Genomic DNA, 15,970 nt, shown 5'->3' on the forward strand with positions numbered 1-15,970 from the left:
TCAGGGGTCCAGGAGCTCTGAAGAGGACCTGCAAAAGAGAGGTCCATGAATGTCCATCCCCAGGTGACATCAAGGTCCTAGAGCCCACATTGAGCTTGCCTGGGACCAGTGGTCTGTAGTTCCAGGACTCCTGGGGAGCCATGGGACTCTCAGATTCAGGAGTCCTCCACCACAGAGATATGAGTTCCCAGATTAATTAGTTTCCCCCTTACCTGGAGATGCCGGAGACCCCTTCCTATAGCTTGAGAGCTGTAACGCGGGGAATATGGAAGGGATAGGTCTCCTCTGAGGCAGTAGAGCTGCAGGTGGTGGGGAAGAAAAGGAGAGAGCATAAGGGAGAAGCCAATATTATCTATCTCTGTTGTCACCTTGCAGCCAGATAAACACCTGCCAGGCTTTGCCCCAGAGGAGGTAGCATTACTCTGGTAGGCAAAATGACCCTCTCTTTGTCGAGGACTTCAGGGGCCATAAGAACATGCAGTAAAGAAAGGCACATGGGAGAATTCAGCAAGCTGAGCTTGGATAGGCCTGGGACAGGCTGTGGTTCAGGGCGGTAGTTACCCGTTTGTCCTTAATCTACTTCTGAATTATGCACCGCAGTTCCAGGATCTATCCCGGTCTCTCAGGGAACTGAGCCCTGGGCAGAAGAGCTGACAGTGCTGTGTGCCAGTTAACTAACCTCTGTGTGCAATGGGGCATAGACCACACGCAGGTTCACCCTCCATGTATGGGGACGAGGGTCTATGGGCTCCAGGCATGTTTGAGGGGGAGCCCTCGAGGGCAGTAGGGTGGAGTGTTGGTGGGGGGTGTTAACCATTTCTGTTCTCCTGGACCAACACTCCAAAGGTGGCTGCACCTGAGAACAGGAAATAAGTGCCCCCTGAAGGCTGCACCAGGTGCTGTCACAGCATTCTGCAAACAGGGAAAGCTCTGAGTATGCACAAGATCTTGGACAATGTGTCCAAGGATTCGGGGAGCATACAAAGGGGGACGAGATCCAAGGGATAAGAGATCCACCCACTGGATGGATCCACCCAGTGGGCTTACTGGACACAGCATTGCAGGGATCAGAGATCCATCCAGGACTGGATTGAAAGCAAATGGAAGTTTATCCGACTCCCTCTTCGCTTTCTCAACCCCTGATTGTGGCCCTTCGCCTCAGTCCATCCAATCTATAGGTAAATACCCCTCTGTATCGAGGTGCTGCTGGGCTCCTGCCGAACGTCTACATGGAGAGACACCAGAGGACCCTAGGTGGGCATGAGCTCAGGGTTGCCACAGCTGGGCCTACTGATGGGGCATTTGCGGGGGTGGCTCAAATGGGATGCCTCCAGGAGTATGTCTACACAGCAGACAGGAGGTGTGATTCCCAGCTAGTGCCCGTACGTCTCCTCCAGCTGGGAACGACACCCGCCAGCTGCTGCTTGGTGCGTTCCCCTTTCCTGTGGGTCCCTTGCTGTCATGGCATGGGGAGGACACGGGCGAAGCATAGGTCCCAGCACCCACGGCGCCTGCCACTTACATTAGCCGGTTCCTGATGGGGCGGAAGTGCTTGGTAAGTTTGATGGCGAAGATGATGCTGGGGATGAGGAAGAAGGTGCAGCAGCCCAGGCTGAACCAGAAGGCATTCTGGAAGGACACAACAAACACCCTGATCGGCTCCATTGGGGGGGGCATGGGGGACAGAGTGGGGGAGCTGGTCCCTCGGTTACTCTGGATACAGATGGAAGCAGGTTGGACAGAGAGCCTCTAACCTTTTGCTCAGGAGCCAGTTTCTTAGCCTGATGAAGTCAATGGGAGTTTGATCACTGCCCCAATGCCATTAGCTTCTGGCCTGCAGTCGCCACCTTATTCCATAGATGGACAGCAAGAGGCATGCCCCATGGACTCCTAACTCCTAACTCAGAGGGATTCACTGGCTGGTAATAGGGAGCCTATGACACACAGTGAAATAGCTCTGATACCATCCAGCAGAGGGCAGTGGCATGCATGTGCTCGCACACACACTGCATGCTGAGATTTATCGTAGATGGTCCCCCTCCTGCTGCCAGATCAGGGAACTGGGAAATCCTGTCATGCAACAAATCTTTGGGCAGCCCTGCTTAGGAGGAGAACACCCTGAATGGTACATAGACTCCCCCAAGCTGGCTGCTTTTGTCCAGCACTGCCTATCTCAGCAAAGGCTGCATCTTCCCTGGGGCAACTTAGGCTGCTCAGACAAGATTAGGCAGCCTCATTTATCCCCTCTCTGTGTCTTTTAGCTCTGGTAGCACCATGAGCAGGCAAGGAGACAGAGGGAGACGGCGTCCCAGGAGACAGGGTGGGGTGGAGGGGCTGATTCCAGTTAGTAGCAGCTGTAGGGGATACGGTGTGAGAGGTCAGTCAGGGTGGAGCCCGCATCTCCTGACATCAACAGGAGTGGATCTGGCTTATGCCAGGATCAAGATGGTTGCAGCAAGGACCGTGCTGGCTCCCAGGCTTCATCTCATTTCCTGTTCGATTCACATCCCTTTGGTGGACGCAGCATGGCCTAGTGGGTTGGGTGCTGGATTAGGTGTTGGGAGATCTGGGTGCTCTCCCTCAATCTGTCAGTGACCTCGGGCAACCCACTGTCTGTGCCTCAGTTTCCCCTCCCACCCCATGTCTATTTAGACTGTGAGCTCTAGGGGCAGGGACTGTCTTACTATGTATCTGTGCAGTCCCTCGCACAGTGAGGCCCCAATTTCATGGCACTCCTATAATACCTATAAAATAATAGACCCCCACAACAACCCCTTTGCACAGAAACTGCTCGCTGAGACAGTCTGCAGCTGCTGGGAGTGCCTCTGCTCCCCCATGCTCTCGATGCCGGGGTGATGGGAGTGGAGACTGGGCATCACTCAGTGCCTGCGGATGAGAGGGCTCTGGGACAGACCAGCTAGTGCTGTCTCCATGGTGCCTGAGAGCTGCCCACTCAACCCTGCCCGGGAACAGATTCCCCAGGGCAGGGAGGAATGGGGGCTAACGCCCAAGGCAGCAGTAGGGAGTGGAAGGTCCTGCTGGCTTTACCCAGGGCTCGGCGATGCGGTCGCAGAGGATCACCCGGCCGTTATCCAGTGCCGTGGCGAGCGGCTGGCAGGAAGCCACATCCTCAGTCAACTGGAACAAAAGAGGGGAGGGTGAGTTATCCAAGCAGTGACCTGGGTGGAGGCTGACACAGTCACAAACCCAGCTGTGCACAGATACCCAACCAGCCGGCCTTTGCCTTTGCTAGCCAGCTCTGCTGCACTCCTGGGGCTAGGTCCTCTGCAGAGCTGGGCATGGCAGGTGCTGAGCTGGCCAGAGGTGTGATAATGGGAGCCAAGCCCTTGACAGGGCTCACTCAGGTTCACAGCTGGCCTTCATCACCCTAATCTCTGAGCGCCTCTCAAGGACCTGGAGGTCTATTCCCATGGTGGGAGGCATTCTGTGGGGAAGCAGTGGAGAGAACACTAGAGTGGGACTCAATTTCAAGCTCTGCCACTACTGTGCTGGGTGATCTCAGGCGAGTCATTGTGTTCCCTCGTGCCTCAGTTTCTCCTGCTGTAATGGTGGGGGGTAAAGACACAGATGTCCTTTGTAAAATGCTTTGAGATCCATGGATAAAAAGTACTAGGAAAGAGCTTGGGATTGTTATCTCTATTTCAAATCAAGGGAAACCGAGGCACAGAGCAACAACAAGCAGCTTGTTCATGGCCACACAAGGAGGTCGTGTCAGGAATCGAACCCACACTGCAGGCCAGCCCTTTAACCACAAGACCATCCCCTGAGGTACTTGCATAGCTGCCCTGCTCGTTTACATGCGGCCTTGTAGCATTGGTGGGAGCTTCAAACTAAAAATGCCCTCTGGGAGATCATTCTCTGAGCCTGTCACTTCGACCGTAATGCTCTTTGCCGGCTCCTTCTCTATCGTACTTAACATCAGATACTTGTCTTCACTGTCCAGGCCCTTCATGATCAATCTCTGCCCTATCACCTCTCATTCGCTAGTCACTCTGGGCAGGCGCTGCCTGGATTCATCCACAAAACTCACTCCCCAGCCTCCTTCAAAGCCCTTCTTCAACCTCTCCTTTGCCTTGATGCCTACAAGAAATTTGCCACCGACTAGGCTGAGACCCCAGCTGCCTGCCTCCATCTGCTGTCTCTTGTCATACAGGGGGCCGCACTGAATTCTTCCCCTGACCTCGCTGCCACCTCCCGAGGATGTGGATTTCCGGAGAACTCCTCCCATCACTGCTTTAAGCATCTACCCTGAGTGCAGCTGCAGCGTTTCAAGTGAAGACAGCCTTAGAGTGTCACCTCTTTGTTCTGTGTCTGTACAGCACCTAGCACAATGGGCTCCTGGTCCAGGACTGGGGCACCGACCCACAAAGGTAACACAAATAAATCACAACCGCAGCAACTCCTGCTCTGACAGGGCTCCTCTGCTGATGTTAGCACCTACCGTGCGTCTCACCCAGTTCAGGTACTGCGAGAAATAGCCCAGTTCTTTCCTTGTGAAGCAGCCAATCTCCTGCAGGAACAGAAGGCAGCCTGAAGGACACACACTGGCTTCCAAAGGGCTCGTGAGGAATTCAGGGCCCCAGTGCACAGTCTGGCCCAGAGTAGGCTCACACAGGCTTTGGGTTTGCAGGCTGGATCTCCAGCTACCCAGATTCTGCCCCAGTGTAGGTCATGCTGCCTCTGGGTTTGCAGTCACAGATGCCCCAGCAAGCGTTGGGTTTGTAGGCAGGTCCCATGGAGCTGGTTATCAAGCAGGAGTCCTGTCCCCCGCAAGGATCTCAATGCAACTATGCAGACATCTCTGCGGTTCCCTCCAGCTGACTGCTGTGTCCCAGCTCTGCCCTTCAATGCCCTGTGGGGCTAAGGTCCCCTCCTCACTCACGTGTCTCAGGAGCCGCTGCGCCTGCACCGGCAGCATGGTCTCGATCATGGCGATCTCAGCCATCGTCTGTTTCAAGAGGGGCTGGTGAGAGAGTGGGGTTGGGAGGAGAGAGGCACCTTAGAGGGCACTGGAGAGCTGAATGGTGCTAGGAATCATGGGGAGGGGAGAAGATTGACCACTGAGATGGGGAACTCTGGGAGCAGGGGTTCTAATTAAGGATGGAGCTATAGGCTTATCATGCAGCAGCATGCATACATGAGCGTTAATTCACTGATCCTCACACCAGCCATGGGAAGGAGGTAAATGTCCCTATCCCCATGTAACAGGTGGGGAAACTGAGGCACATGGTGGGGCAGGGTGGAACTTGCCCAGGATCTCCGAGGGGGTTAGAGGTAGGACTAGGACACAGGAATTCCTGGCTTCTGACACCAAGCTCAGACTGCTACATCATACTTATGTAGGAATGTATCTAGGTTCTTCTATGGCACCCATCTCCCTGGTATCTGAACACTTCCCAGTGTTTATAAAGTGTGCCCAGAAGCCACTGGACAGGGTGTGACACACATTCTCTTCTGTGTGTCAGCCATGGGGAACGTGAGCCTGTTATACTGCTCATGGCTACAGAAAAGCTTGCCTCTTCAGCTTGGGTTCAGGGGAGAGAGCAGGCCTTGGCTTGATTTTTGGTGTTGCTCAAGGTGGTGCTCACAGAGATATCTTGAGCTATCTCTTCTGCAAGCAGCGGTACTGGGACTATCTCCAGTCTTTGGTTGGGAAGGGGTCACTCTGGTCATAGAAGTGGGTTTTGCATCTAGCTTTGGAGGCACTAGCGAGAGTCTGTGCTGTTGATCTCCTCCAGAACTTATATCTCAGAAGCTCCCTCCTCCTGCACAAGGAGGTCTCACCCTGGAGGTTGAACAGATCTGTCACGGGAGGTCAGGATCAGATAGGGTGAGATGGTCCCTCAGGCCCATCCCAGCATTGGCTTGGAAGGGGAAGAGCAAAGCTTTGAGTTTGATCTGGTGTCCAAGGGGAAGCCAATGAGGTGCTGGGCTCTGGCCAGCCTGTGCCACTGGGAAGATGGGCTGATGATGTCTCTTTCTGGCAGCCAAAGCACCGCGATATGGATTTGCCATGGAGGCTGGGAGCATTGTGGGGAATTGACTGAAGGTGGAAGTTTCTTTCTTCTGTCACTATACGACAAAATCAGTTGGCTCCTCGTGTGACTGCTGAGCACGTACCCCATGAAACGCTCACCTGGCCCAAGCCACCCTCCGAGTGACAGCAGTTGCAGACGAGCAGCCATCAGGATGGAGAATCACTTTACTCTCCAGCCATTGCCGTGACCCCGGTAGGGTGAGAACCTGAGGCTATCCCATCCCTGCTGGGTTCCTTGCACCTTCTACTGAAGCAGCTGGTTCTGGCCACTGCCAGAGATGGGAGTCTGGGCAGGATGGACCTTGGGTCTGATCCAGTGTGACTGGCTTCATACGCCTAAGCAGTATTATTATTACTGAGCTTTGATAGATAGGTCAGGGCTAGGGAACAATGTGTGGGTGGAGCCCAGTACTGAATAAACCCTGAGGGATGAAATGTAGTGGTAGCCTTATTGGTACCTGGATATTAGAGAGAAAAAGTGGGGGAGGTGATATCTTTTATTGGACCGATGTCTGTTGGTGAAAGAGACAAGCCTTCGAGCCACACAGAGCTCTTCTTCAGGTAGGACCATGTGGCTCGAAAGCTCATCTCTCTCATCAACAGACGTCGGTCCATTAAGAGATGTGACCTCACCTACCTTGTCCCTGAGGGATGGGGTTTTCTAAAACGCCTAAACGACTTGGGCGTCCAACTCAAGGCGACTGAATTCTCTCCGCTCCCCAGAAGGGAGTGGTCCCTGGCAATCAGGAGCGGGGAGCAGGGTAGAGGGAAAACCAGGCTTAGGTGAACATAGAGACTAGAAGGCAAATTTCCTTCTCTCCAAGGGCTCAGACTGAGGAAGATTTGTAGAACAAGGAGCCACCTACACTCATGGGAAGGGGACACACAGAGAGGAAGAGCGAGTCCTGCCCAAGGGTGGGTCACCTCACAAGAGCAGGGTCCCTTCAAAGTCAATGGAGGAAGCTCAGTCTAGAATGAATGACCACGGGGACTGAATTCCCCTCTCACCTCAAGAAAAGGAGGGGTCCCTGCAGGTCAGGGTCGGGCCTTGGATGATGTCCATGAAAAGTGGGGAGCGCCTGTGGGGTGTTTTGCGCGCACGCCCAGGCTGTTGGGTGCCTCTGAAGGTGCCTTACCTTTGCACCAGGGGGTTGGGAGCTCATGGCCATGAAACCACTGCTTGCTCCCCATCTCCCTATAGCAGTGGTAAAGTCCCTGGGCTCCGCTGGGAATGAAGCACCAAGGCCTTGCTCCTTATGGTCAGTACAGGGCTGGGCATTTTGTGCCTGTAACTTCCACGACCTTGGGCCACCACTGCCCACCCCCATCATGTGGGATCATTCCCCCTCCCAGTGGCCATTCCATCAGATGGATGGTCTCCCCCGACAACTGTACCTGGAGGTGGGGTGCCATGGTGGATAAGAACTGCACGCTCTCATTCAGCTTCACCTGCAAGGCAAAGGGAGACTCAGATGCGTCCCCTCCACTTCAAGGCAGGCGGGGGAGGGGGCTGCAGCCTGGAGCCCAATGGCCTCCTTTGAAGGCAAAGGGCAGTGAGGAGGAGAGCAGCCTTCCCTTCCGACCTCCCACCCACAGGCCTTAGTCCCGGCCCTGCCCCGGGGGGTTTGCTCTTCATGGCCATCCCCACTGTGAGCTCTCAGCAGTGGCTGCCCGGTCGCGTGGGCAGGTTTTGCTTCACTTGCCCAGGAAGAACTGGACCAACGCCAGCACCCCCGCAAATGACACACCCAGTGGAGGCTTCCCGTGATGCCCTTCCCAAGCGGCATGTACCCCAAAGCTCCTGAGCCAAGGACGGGGTCTGGACCTGGCCTGGCCTGGAGGTGACTGCTGCTGGGTCCCTCACACTCACCACAAGGGCCTCCTGAGTGAGCACGGTGGCGTTCTGGATTTTCCACAGGGCCTGGGACTCGTTGGCCAGCCGTCCTGCTATTGTGATGTTGCTCTGTGGGGGACAGCAGGGAGACCAGAGTCACTGATGTCTTTCCTGGTCAGCTGGGAAGCATGGGAACTCTTGGCAGGGGGAAGAGAGATGGCATCGCTGGGCAGCAGGAGGCAAAGCACAGGCATCTCCCCTCCCTGCCACTGGGGATCACCCCTTCCTTTCCCTCCAGGTCGACTCTGAACTCACCTGAATTTTTTGGAGGCCCTCGAGGTCCCTGGCTAGGTCTTCCAGGCTCGTCCTCACCACAGGGTTCTGCATCTGGAGAAAGGAGCCAGCCGTATGAACAGCCCCATGTCAGCCAAGGGTCCCGAAGTGCGGGGCGCACTTTACGAACGCTCCCTGAGCACCAGCAATGAGCCTCCGGCCTGCACGTTACCCCACAAACCACTGACTGGGGCCTGATTTCAGCTACAGGAGTGATCAGGGGTAACCAAGGGCAGAACACGGGCCAAGGGCACAGGGATCCCTTCCCCCACCCTCCCCTTTACAATGAGCCACCGAGAGGGACTGTTTTCAAATGGTTAGAGTCAGGGAATGAGGAGTCAGGACTCCTGGGTTCTATTCCCAGCTGTGTAACTGACTCCCTGAGAGATCTTGGCAACTCTGTCTAGCTTCTTATACGGCCTCCATCACAATCATTACTGGATGTTACCCTCCCAAAGGTAGGTAAGGTAGGGAGGGATTATTATCACCTTACAGATGGGGAGCTGACGCACGAGGCAGATTATGTGATTTACCCAGAGGAGTCTGTGGTTGACCAAGGACTTGAACTGTGGTCTCCTGAGCCCGCAGTCCAATGCCTTAATCCACTACCCAGTCACGCCACCTCTGTATGCCTCAGTTTGCCCACTGGTAAAGCTGGGGAGAAGACTACTTCTCTAGCTCACACAAGGTGCGCAGAGTCTGTCCGAGAGAGTGGGAGTGAGAAAGGATAGGAAGACAGGACGGGGTTGGGGTGTCTGCCTGGGGGCGATTGCCACCGTGAGGTGGAAGGGAGCTGGCTGGAGAACAGGCAAAGGGAGCAGGCACATATTGACAAGCCTTATCCTGGAGTGGGATGGGCTCAAAGGCAGTAGGAACAGGCAGGGGGTCTGTAAATGGGGCAGATGCCTCCGTCAGGGCCAGGGGAGGGTTGGGAGTGGATCCAGGATCTGCAAGGGTGTGAGCCCAGCCAGAGTGGCACAATCAGCCACTCTCAATTTCCAGACCCGGCAGGAGAAAGGGCTGCTGTAGAGGATGCAAACCGAGAGGTCGATCGCCTGCCTGATGTCACCGCACTGGCAGTAGCTTTGCTCTGGCACCCCTCACCTCGGCCTGGAACGTAGGGTAGTCCAGCTGGTCGATCCCGCTCTGCCGGAAGGTCTCCAGGTCCCGTCTCCCAGCCCCATCGAGGAAGTGGATTTCTTCAAAGTGGAGGTTGAAGTTGTCAAGGCGTTTCTGGAAGTCTCTGGTGTACTGAGGGCAAGGCAGGGCCATGACCGCCAGCCCCATGGGTGCTGGTCCTGGCTAGGGCCCTGACCCACAGCCCAAGGAAGTCCAGGGGAGCCATTCCACTGATTCCTGATTTGGATCTGGCCCTAGTTCCTTACAGGCTGGGTGACTCTGCTCCTACCTAGCATCACAGAACCAGTCAACCCAGTAAAGGCAAATCAGATGACCCCCCAAACCAGTTAAGTCAGTAAAGGCAAATCCATGTGCCCCATCCTAGTGTTATAAAAGCAGGACAGCACGACATCAGCCCCTGTATGATGCTTCACCCAGCATCCGAGAGGTTCCTCCCTCTTAGACACACACTTCATCTCAGACCCAGATTTCCTATTTGTCCTGCTCAGGCCAGCTCACTGCTGGGGGGGATGAACTACTCAGCGCTCTTCAGAAATTCTGAATGTTGAACCTGAGTAGATAGGGCCCATTTTGCATGCAAGAGAAATTAGCTTCATGCTATTTTGCAGTGTTTAAGAGATGGCTGTTATACTGGGGATTGAACCAGGGAGCCTCCAGGGCTAAAACTTCCTAACTAGAACTGTCATAGACTCACACCCTTTGTGGGTTAGGCAGGGAGCTATAACAAACTCAGTGGGTTACACACGCATTCGTACTTTTCTCAGGCCCCACATTTTGCACCCTGCCCTTTTCACCTCATGCATGAACCCTCTAGGTGAGGAGCGGCATGGTACTTTATATGCACACAGCTGCAAGGCCAAATTCCCTTCCCACCACAACTTCTCCTGGAAGCCCAGAATGGAGGAAGATGGAAAAGGAAGAGTCTCCTCTTGTGCTAGGACAGATGGTTCCACCACATCTGTGCTGGGAGGGGGAAGTTGTAGGAAACCCGGGACTGGATGGAAAATGGAGACTGGAAAGAGAGGCCAGGGATTGAGTCTCTTAGAGAAGCCCTTGGATGAATCAATGTAAAGACTAAATCTCCCTTTAAGTGGGCAGATCTGGGGGCAGGGGACAGTGTGAAACTGTATGAAAGTGGAGGTTTAATTCCCCTCTTTGCTTAGGGACGCCACAGGGCTGGCGAGAGTTGGAGGGCAGGTGCCCCCCGGGGAAGTGCCCCCCGGGGAAAAGCTCCCACTCACCTGGCTGAGGTGCAGGTGATCCTCGAGATTGTAGGCATCTCTGAGCTGCAGAACGTCCCAGAGGCCTGCACCCTTCTTGCACCCCCTGGAACAGAGCGGAGCGGGGAGTCAGCGTGGGCGGGAGAGGGGAGAGGAGACTCCTGGGCAGGGCTCCCCGAGGGGATCTGCCTAAAGCCAGCCTGTGCATTGGCTCCACATGGCTACTGCAGCCCCACATGCCTCCTTAGCACCTCGAGTCCAGTTTGGCACCAAGCAGCTCCCAATTCAGTCCACGGAAGGCTTCTCGCTGGATTAGATTCTACTTGTCTTCGGGTCCCCTTTCCTCCTACTCTACTGTCTCCATTAGATAGGTCATTGCCTTGTGATTACTGGGGCTGGTAATAACAGAAGGTGCCTCAAAAATCTCTGCATCCCTGGAATCCTTTCCTGTCCCAGGGACATGGCCAGATGGTGAAGGGCTGAGACAGTCCTTTGGGGACTGGGATGAATTGCTTCCAGCCAGCCCTGCACACTAGAGCCTGTCTGGTAACAGAAGCGCTGATGGCAGGCTCCGCTACCGTAACCCTAAAGCCAGGGAAGTTGGTAGCTGGCATAAGTAGGTCACTGGTGTCAGCAGCAAGGTGAGGAGATTTCAAAGGAGCTTAGAAAGGGCCAGGTGGGCTGGAGATTGCAGTTCACTGAACTAACTGTGTGAGGTGTTTTCAGGTCAGCGAGACTAGCCCAAGTTGGCCCTCAGTGGTATGAGGGGCAATCAAAGGTGGAAATCTGAGCTGCTGAGTAAATATTCAACTGTTGGACACTTAATACATATGTGGGCACCTCAGTGACTGGTGTCCTGATGCACCCACAATATGAGCTGGCTGGAAAATGAATATTTCCACCCCCTCCAGAAAACATCAATAAAAACTGAAAACCAAAGAATTCCGGCCACGACCTGCTAAAAACCAGAAACGTTTTGGGCCTGGGATGAAAATGTCTGATTTTTTGCTGGAAAAAATCCAAACTTTTCAAGGAAAGCCGTGGCTGCTTCCTGGGAAAATGCCAATTTACCCAAAAACCCAATTTTCAGTCTAAAAAGAGTTTCACTAGAACATTTTTTACCTGTCCCATCCCCAGAGGTCAGTGGGAGCTGGGACTTTGGAAAATCAAGGGTCTAGTTCTGATCTAAGCTCTACCCCCAGTTTGACACGGTTGGCCTTTGTTTCAAGGAGTTTCCTAATGAGGCCAGTCCGATAGAAAGCAGCCAGATAGCATGAGCAGTGGCATTCAGGATGTGTGTATGGGGGGGTCTCCTGGGCAGCCCCATAGCAGAGTACTCACTGGTAAGCAGAGGTTAGGTTGAGGCTCCTCTTCAGGTTGAGTAGCTGGGTGAGGTTCATGGATGGAGGCAGGTTCCCAGGAGTGTCGATAAACTGGAAAGTAGGGGGAGAAATGAGGCATGAGGAGGGTCCCGGTCGGGGGGGAGAGCAGGGTGTGTTGGAGAAGGGAGGGAGCACAGCTGTGCTGGTCCCAACAGCATTTCGGGAGGAAGAAAAGAGCAATGAAGGGACGTGATCCTACTTCTGGGAACTGGCTGGAGTAATGTGGGGCTAAAATCACCCCTAGCAGAGAAAGTCACTGACGGGCTTTGGAAAGCAAGAAGGAGAGGATGGGGTTCCACATCCTAACCTTTAGGGATCCCTGTCTCCATGGGCAATTCCCCACTCGAGCATCTGTATCACGGACATTCCCCTCAGACCAGACTTCTCAGGCTGCTTCCACCCCCCCTCTGTACCTGGGCATAATCTCAGTGGTTTGAGCATTGGCCTGCTAAACCCAGGGTTGTGAGTTCAATCCTTGAGGGGGCCACTTAGGGATCTGAGGCAAAAATCTGTCAAGGATGGTACTTAGTCCAGCTGTGAAGGCAGGGGACTGGACTCGATGACCTTTCAAGGTCCCTTCCAGCTCTATGAGATTGGCATATCTCCATATTAAAGCCCCCTCATGGGCTAATCCTCACACTGCTCATATCCCACAAAACCCCAGCATCTCCTCTAAGGGGATTCTTCTTGCATCCACACTGGGTTGATCTCGCTAACATCTGTACCAAAGGTCACCCTTCCCTCCTGACCTGCAGTATTAGGGGCTAATTCACCCCACAGCACCCACACCCTGGTCCCCACATGGCCTGTTCCATATGGAATGACCCCTGGTGCCACCTCACAGTTCAGCCACTCCCCAGGTCATATGCCACAGGCTACACCCAACATCCTAACCACCGGCTCTTCTCACAGCACACAAGTCCTGCGTGATTTCCTCTTGCTCCCCACATCTGCACTAGGGGTGAGTCCCCTGAAATAGGGGTCAATGGTAAGTGCCCCCCAGTAGTCTCTATCCCATGGGCTGTCTTGGAAACCGCTGGTGCACAGTACATCCATAGTACTGCACCTGGGGTACCTCGTACCAACCTAGTACTACCCCCGGGGTACCCTAATATCACAACACTACCCCCTGGTGAACTCCAATACCACAGCACCGCGCTCTGGGGTACCCTGTCCACCATAGCACTATGCCCTGGAGAATCTATACTACACCCTGGAGTACCCAATACTACCACAACACTACCCGTGACTGCCCTAATACTACAGCAATCCCCTCTGGGATTCTCAGTACTTCCATAGCATCACCCCCTGGAGTACTGTGCTCTACCTTAGCACTAGCCCCTGGCCCCTCCTCTCCCTGCACTTGTAGCAGCCACCTTAGGGTTCATCTTGTGGTTACTGCCATGGTCCGTGGCAGGTTGACAGATCTGGAATCCCTCCCTCAGAGCTTCCCTGCTATGCTGCAAGCCCTGGATCCCTTTAATCAGTGTGGGAGACTCGGTCTTTAGGCAGGAAAAGGAGCCTTGCTAGCCCTTCTGCAGCCAGAGCTGTCCTGACCCTGCCTTTCCGGGCTGGGCAGAGCCCCTGAGTGCATCTCTCCGCTTCCTGAGCTTCAGCTGGGCAACGGTGGCGGGGAGCGGTGTGGGGGGGAGCTGCAGTGACAGTCAGCTTCCAAACAGAGATCAAATGTTAACCGCTGTTTGAGGAACTTTAATTAATTAACTGGAACGATCTGTGCACACCAACTGTGCCAGGGGTAAAGCAGTGCAAAGGGCCGGGCGTGGGCATAATTGGATCATTCTGCAGCATGCAGCGAGCACGTTATTAGATTACACGCTGGATGCTGCGGAGCAGGACGGGGTTTCGGGATGGATCATCTCATCGTTGGGTCACGTCATCCCTGGAGGAACTTGGCTGAACATGGAGGAACTGCGTTTGAATCGATGTACAGTATTTCTGTGCATGCACGCAGCTAAATATATTCATGTACGGCAGAGTGCACCCATGCAGGTCTGTATGTGACACAATGGGCCAGATCCTCAGCCTGTTCTCCAGCTCCTTGCACTGCACCACGTGCGAGGCAGATGGGAAGCCAGTGTAACTGGCCACTGAGAGAGATTCCTCAGCCTCAGGGAGCAAGCTAGAAGCCTGGTTGAGGTAGGGTGACCAGATAGCAAGTGTGAAAAATCAGGGCAGAGGGTGAGGGGTAATAGGAGCCTATATAAGAAAAAGCCCTAAAATCGGGACTGTCCCTACAAAATCGGGACATCTGATCACACTAGGTGGAGAGAAAGGGGCCATAATCTTGAATGGACACTGAATGGGGCAGACGCGAGCATGGGTCTCTTCCATCACGTCATGTCACAAAGATATTGTCATAACCCATGCATACTCACACACGCATGCATTGATTGGCAGGCACGTTCACAGGCTGACAAGCCCAGAGCTCGCTCAGGGTGCATCTGCTCTGCAACCAGAGCCTTGGCTGCAGCTTATGGAGATATATCTGAGCTAGCTTCTATTTAGCTGCTCAAATCACAGCTGTGAAGCCACAGCAGCCTGGGCTAGCTGCTTGAATATATACCCACAGTCCCAGATGGGCTCGTACAGGCTGCCTGCCCTGCCATGGCTTCACTGCTAATGTTATTTAAGCCGGCTAGATCGAAGCTAGCTTAGGTACGTCTCCATATGCACCTCTGGCTGCGGTGGAGACGTACCCGAAATGAATTATTCTGGTGATGGAGAAGAGAAGGTTTTATAATGAAGCAAAAAGCTTTCAGTAGAGTCATCAGTAGCCTGCAGGTTGCTACCTGCCACGGATAGTCATTCATGCCATGATTTGTACATTTATACACACTTGTGCAAATGGTTGAGTCCCATGTGTGGGGACTCCAACCCCAGGGCCCCCCACATCCCAGGGACCGGCCCCAGGATTAGATCTGACAGCTTTATGGCCCTAGTATGTCAGGAGAGTATAGTGGCCACAGGGCAATGATAAATGAAGGCCAGAGAGTGCCTTTGTGATTGCGTTAGAGAGCGGGAGTTTGCGATGATGGCCTGGATCTGCTACCATGAGTGTATGTGAGAGAGCTGACTGTGTGAGTGTGATATGGCAGCTGCAGGTGTAAATGTGCAGTAGTGAGCATGGTAATAAGTGTGTACATCTGGGGTAGGTGTATGTGCACTGAGTGTGTATAGGTGGGGGTGGGGATGAGTGTGTGATGGGGTGTGAGTAATAAGGACAGAGTGCACAGGTGTGTGTAGATGGTGTGTGCATACAGTAATCTGCATAGGATGCCTACAGCAATGAGCATGTGTGCTGGGCAACTCTGTCTGGTTAACACAGCCCAGCCTGAGCTGGTTCTTCTGCCTGGGGAGCTTACAGCACAGGTTGCCAGGCTCAGCACATCAAGAAAGCAGGGACCCACCTTGTAAATCTCCTGATTAGCCCAGTTCTTACACACCAGCGTCTGGACATTGCCCCCAACCAGAAAGGTGGCGAAGACCAAGAGAATCAGGAGCCAGGAGAAGAGGAAGCTAAAGCCAACGCCCCTGCAATAGAGAAGGAGCTGGGTTACAGGGAGTGCCCTGCCGGCTAGTTCTCCATCCTAGTGACTCTGTTGGAACAAGCAGGGAAGAGTGCAAGTTGGGAGCTGCCTTGCTTCTCTTCAAAGTCCCTGGCATCCGCACACATGTCTCTGCAGCTGCACAGAGCCATCCCACAGCACTGCCACGCCCGCACCGGAAGGCACTGACCGCAGACCTGCTGGGCAGGTTAGAGTCCACTCCCACTATGGGAGAACGCCCCAGGTACCAGGCCAGACGCAGCTGCTGTACAGCTAGCGTGGTCCCGGGCCGGGGCAGCAGTGCACGCTCCAGCTAACGCCATCCCAACTGCAGCAGGAGAGAGCAGCCCCTCCTGAGACAGTCTCCAGAAGAAGGAACCTCTTGGGCAGGAAAGGAGCAGAATCTGAGCCACACTGGCTCACAGTATGTCTACACT

The 15,970-nt window shown here is 54.2% G+C and overlaps 1 protein-coding gene across 1 annotated transcript in view; it reads right to left on the minus strand.

Moving 5' to 3' along the window:
• Nucleotides 1–219: 219 nt before the first annotated feature.
• The window catches only part of PROM2 (prominin 2), a 32,496-nt gene continuing 16,745 nt past the window's right edge, over nucleotides 220–15,970 (minus strand). The window contains exons 14-25 of the mRNA XM_050939746.1: nucleotides 15,396–15,519; nucleotides 11,927–12,018; nucleotides 10,607–10,691; nucleotides 9,330–9,476; nucleotides 8,208–8,279; nucleotides 7,929–8,021; nucleotides 7,454–7,507; nucleotides 4,904–4,984; nucleotides 4,463–4,531; nucleotides 3,049–3,138; nucleotides 1,523–1,629; nucleotides 220–299 (exon numbers count right to left, since the gene is read on the minus strand). Coding sequence (XP_050795703.1) covers nucleotides 236–299; nucleotides 1,523–1,629; nucleotides 3,049–3,138; nucleotides 4,463–4,531; nucleotides 4,904–4,984; nucleotides 7,454–7,507; nucleotides 7,929–8,021; nucleotides 8,208–8,279; nucleotides 9,330–9,476; nucleotides 10,607–10,691; nucleotides 11,927–12,018; nucleotides 15,396–15,519 — 1,078 coding nt within the window. The 3' untranslated portion in view covers nucleotides 220–235. The remainder of the gene's footprint in view (nucleotides 300–1,522; nucleotides 1,630–3,048; nucleotides 3,139–4,462; nucleotides 4,532–4,903; nucleotides 4,985–7,453; nucleotides 7,508–7,928; nucleotides 8,022–8,207; nucleotides 8,280–9,329; nucleotides 9,477–10,606; nucleotides 10,692–11,926; nucleotides 12,019–15,395; nucleotides 15,520–15,970) is intronic.

The sequence above is a fragment of the Gopherus flavomarginatus genome, chromosome 2 (genome assembly GCF_025201925.1).
Source record: "Gopherus flavomarginatus isolate rGopFla2 chromosome 2, rGopFla2.mat.asm, whole genome shotgun sequence".
NCBI lineage: Eukaryota > Metazoa > Chordata > Testudines > Testudinidae > Gopherus > Gopherus flavomarginatus.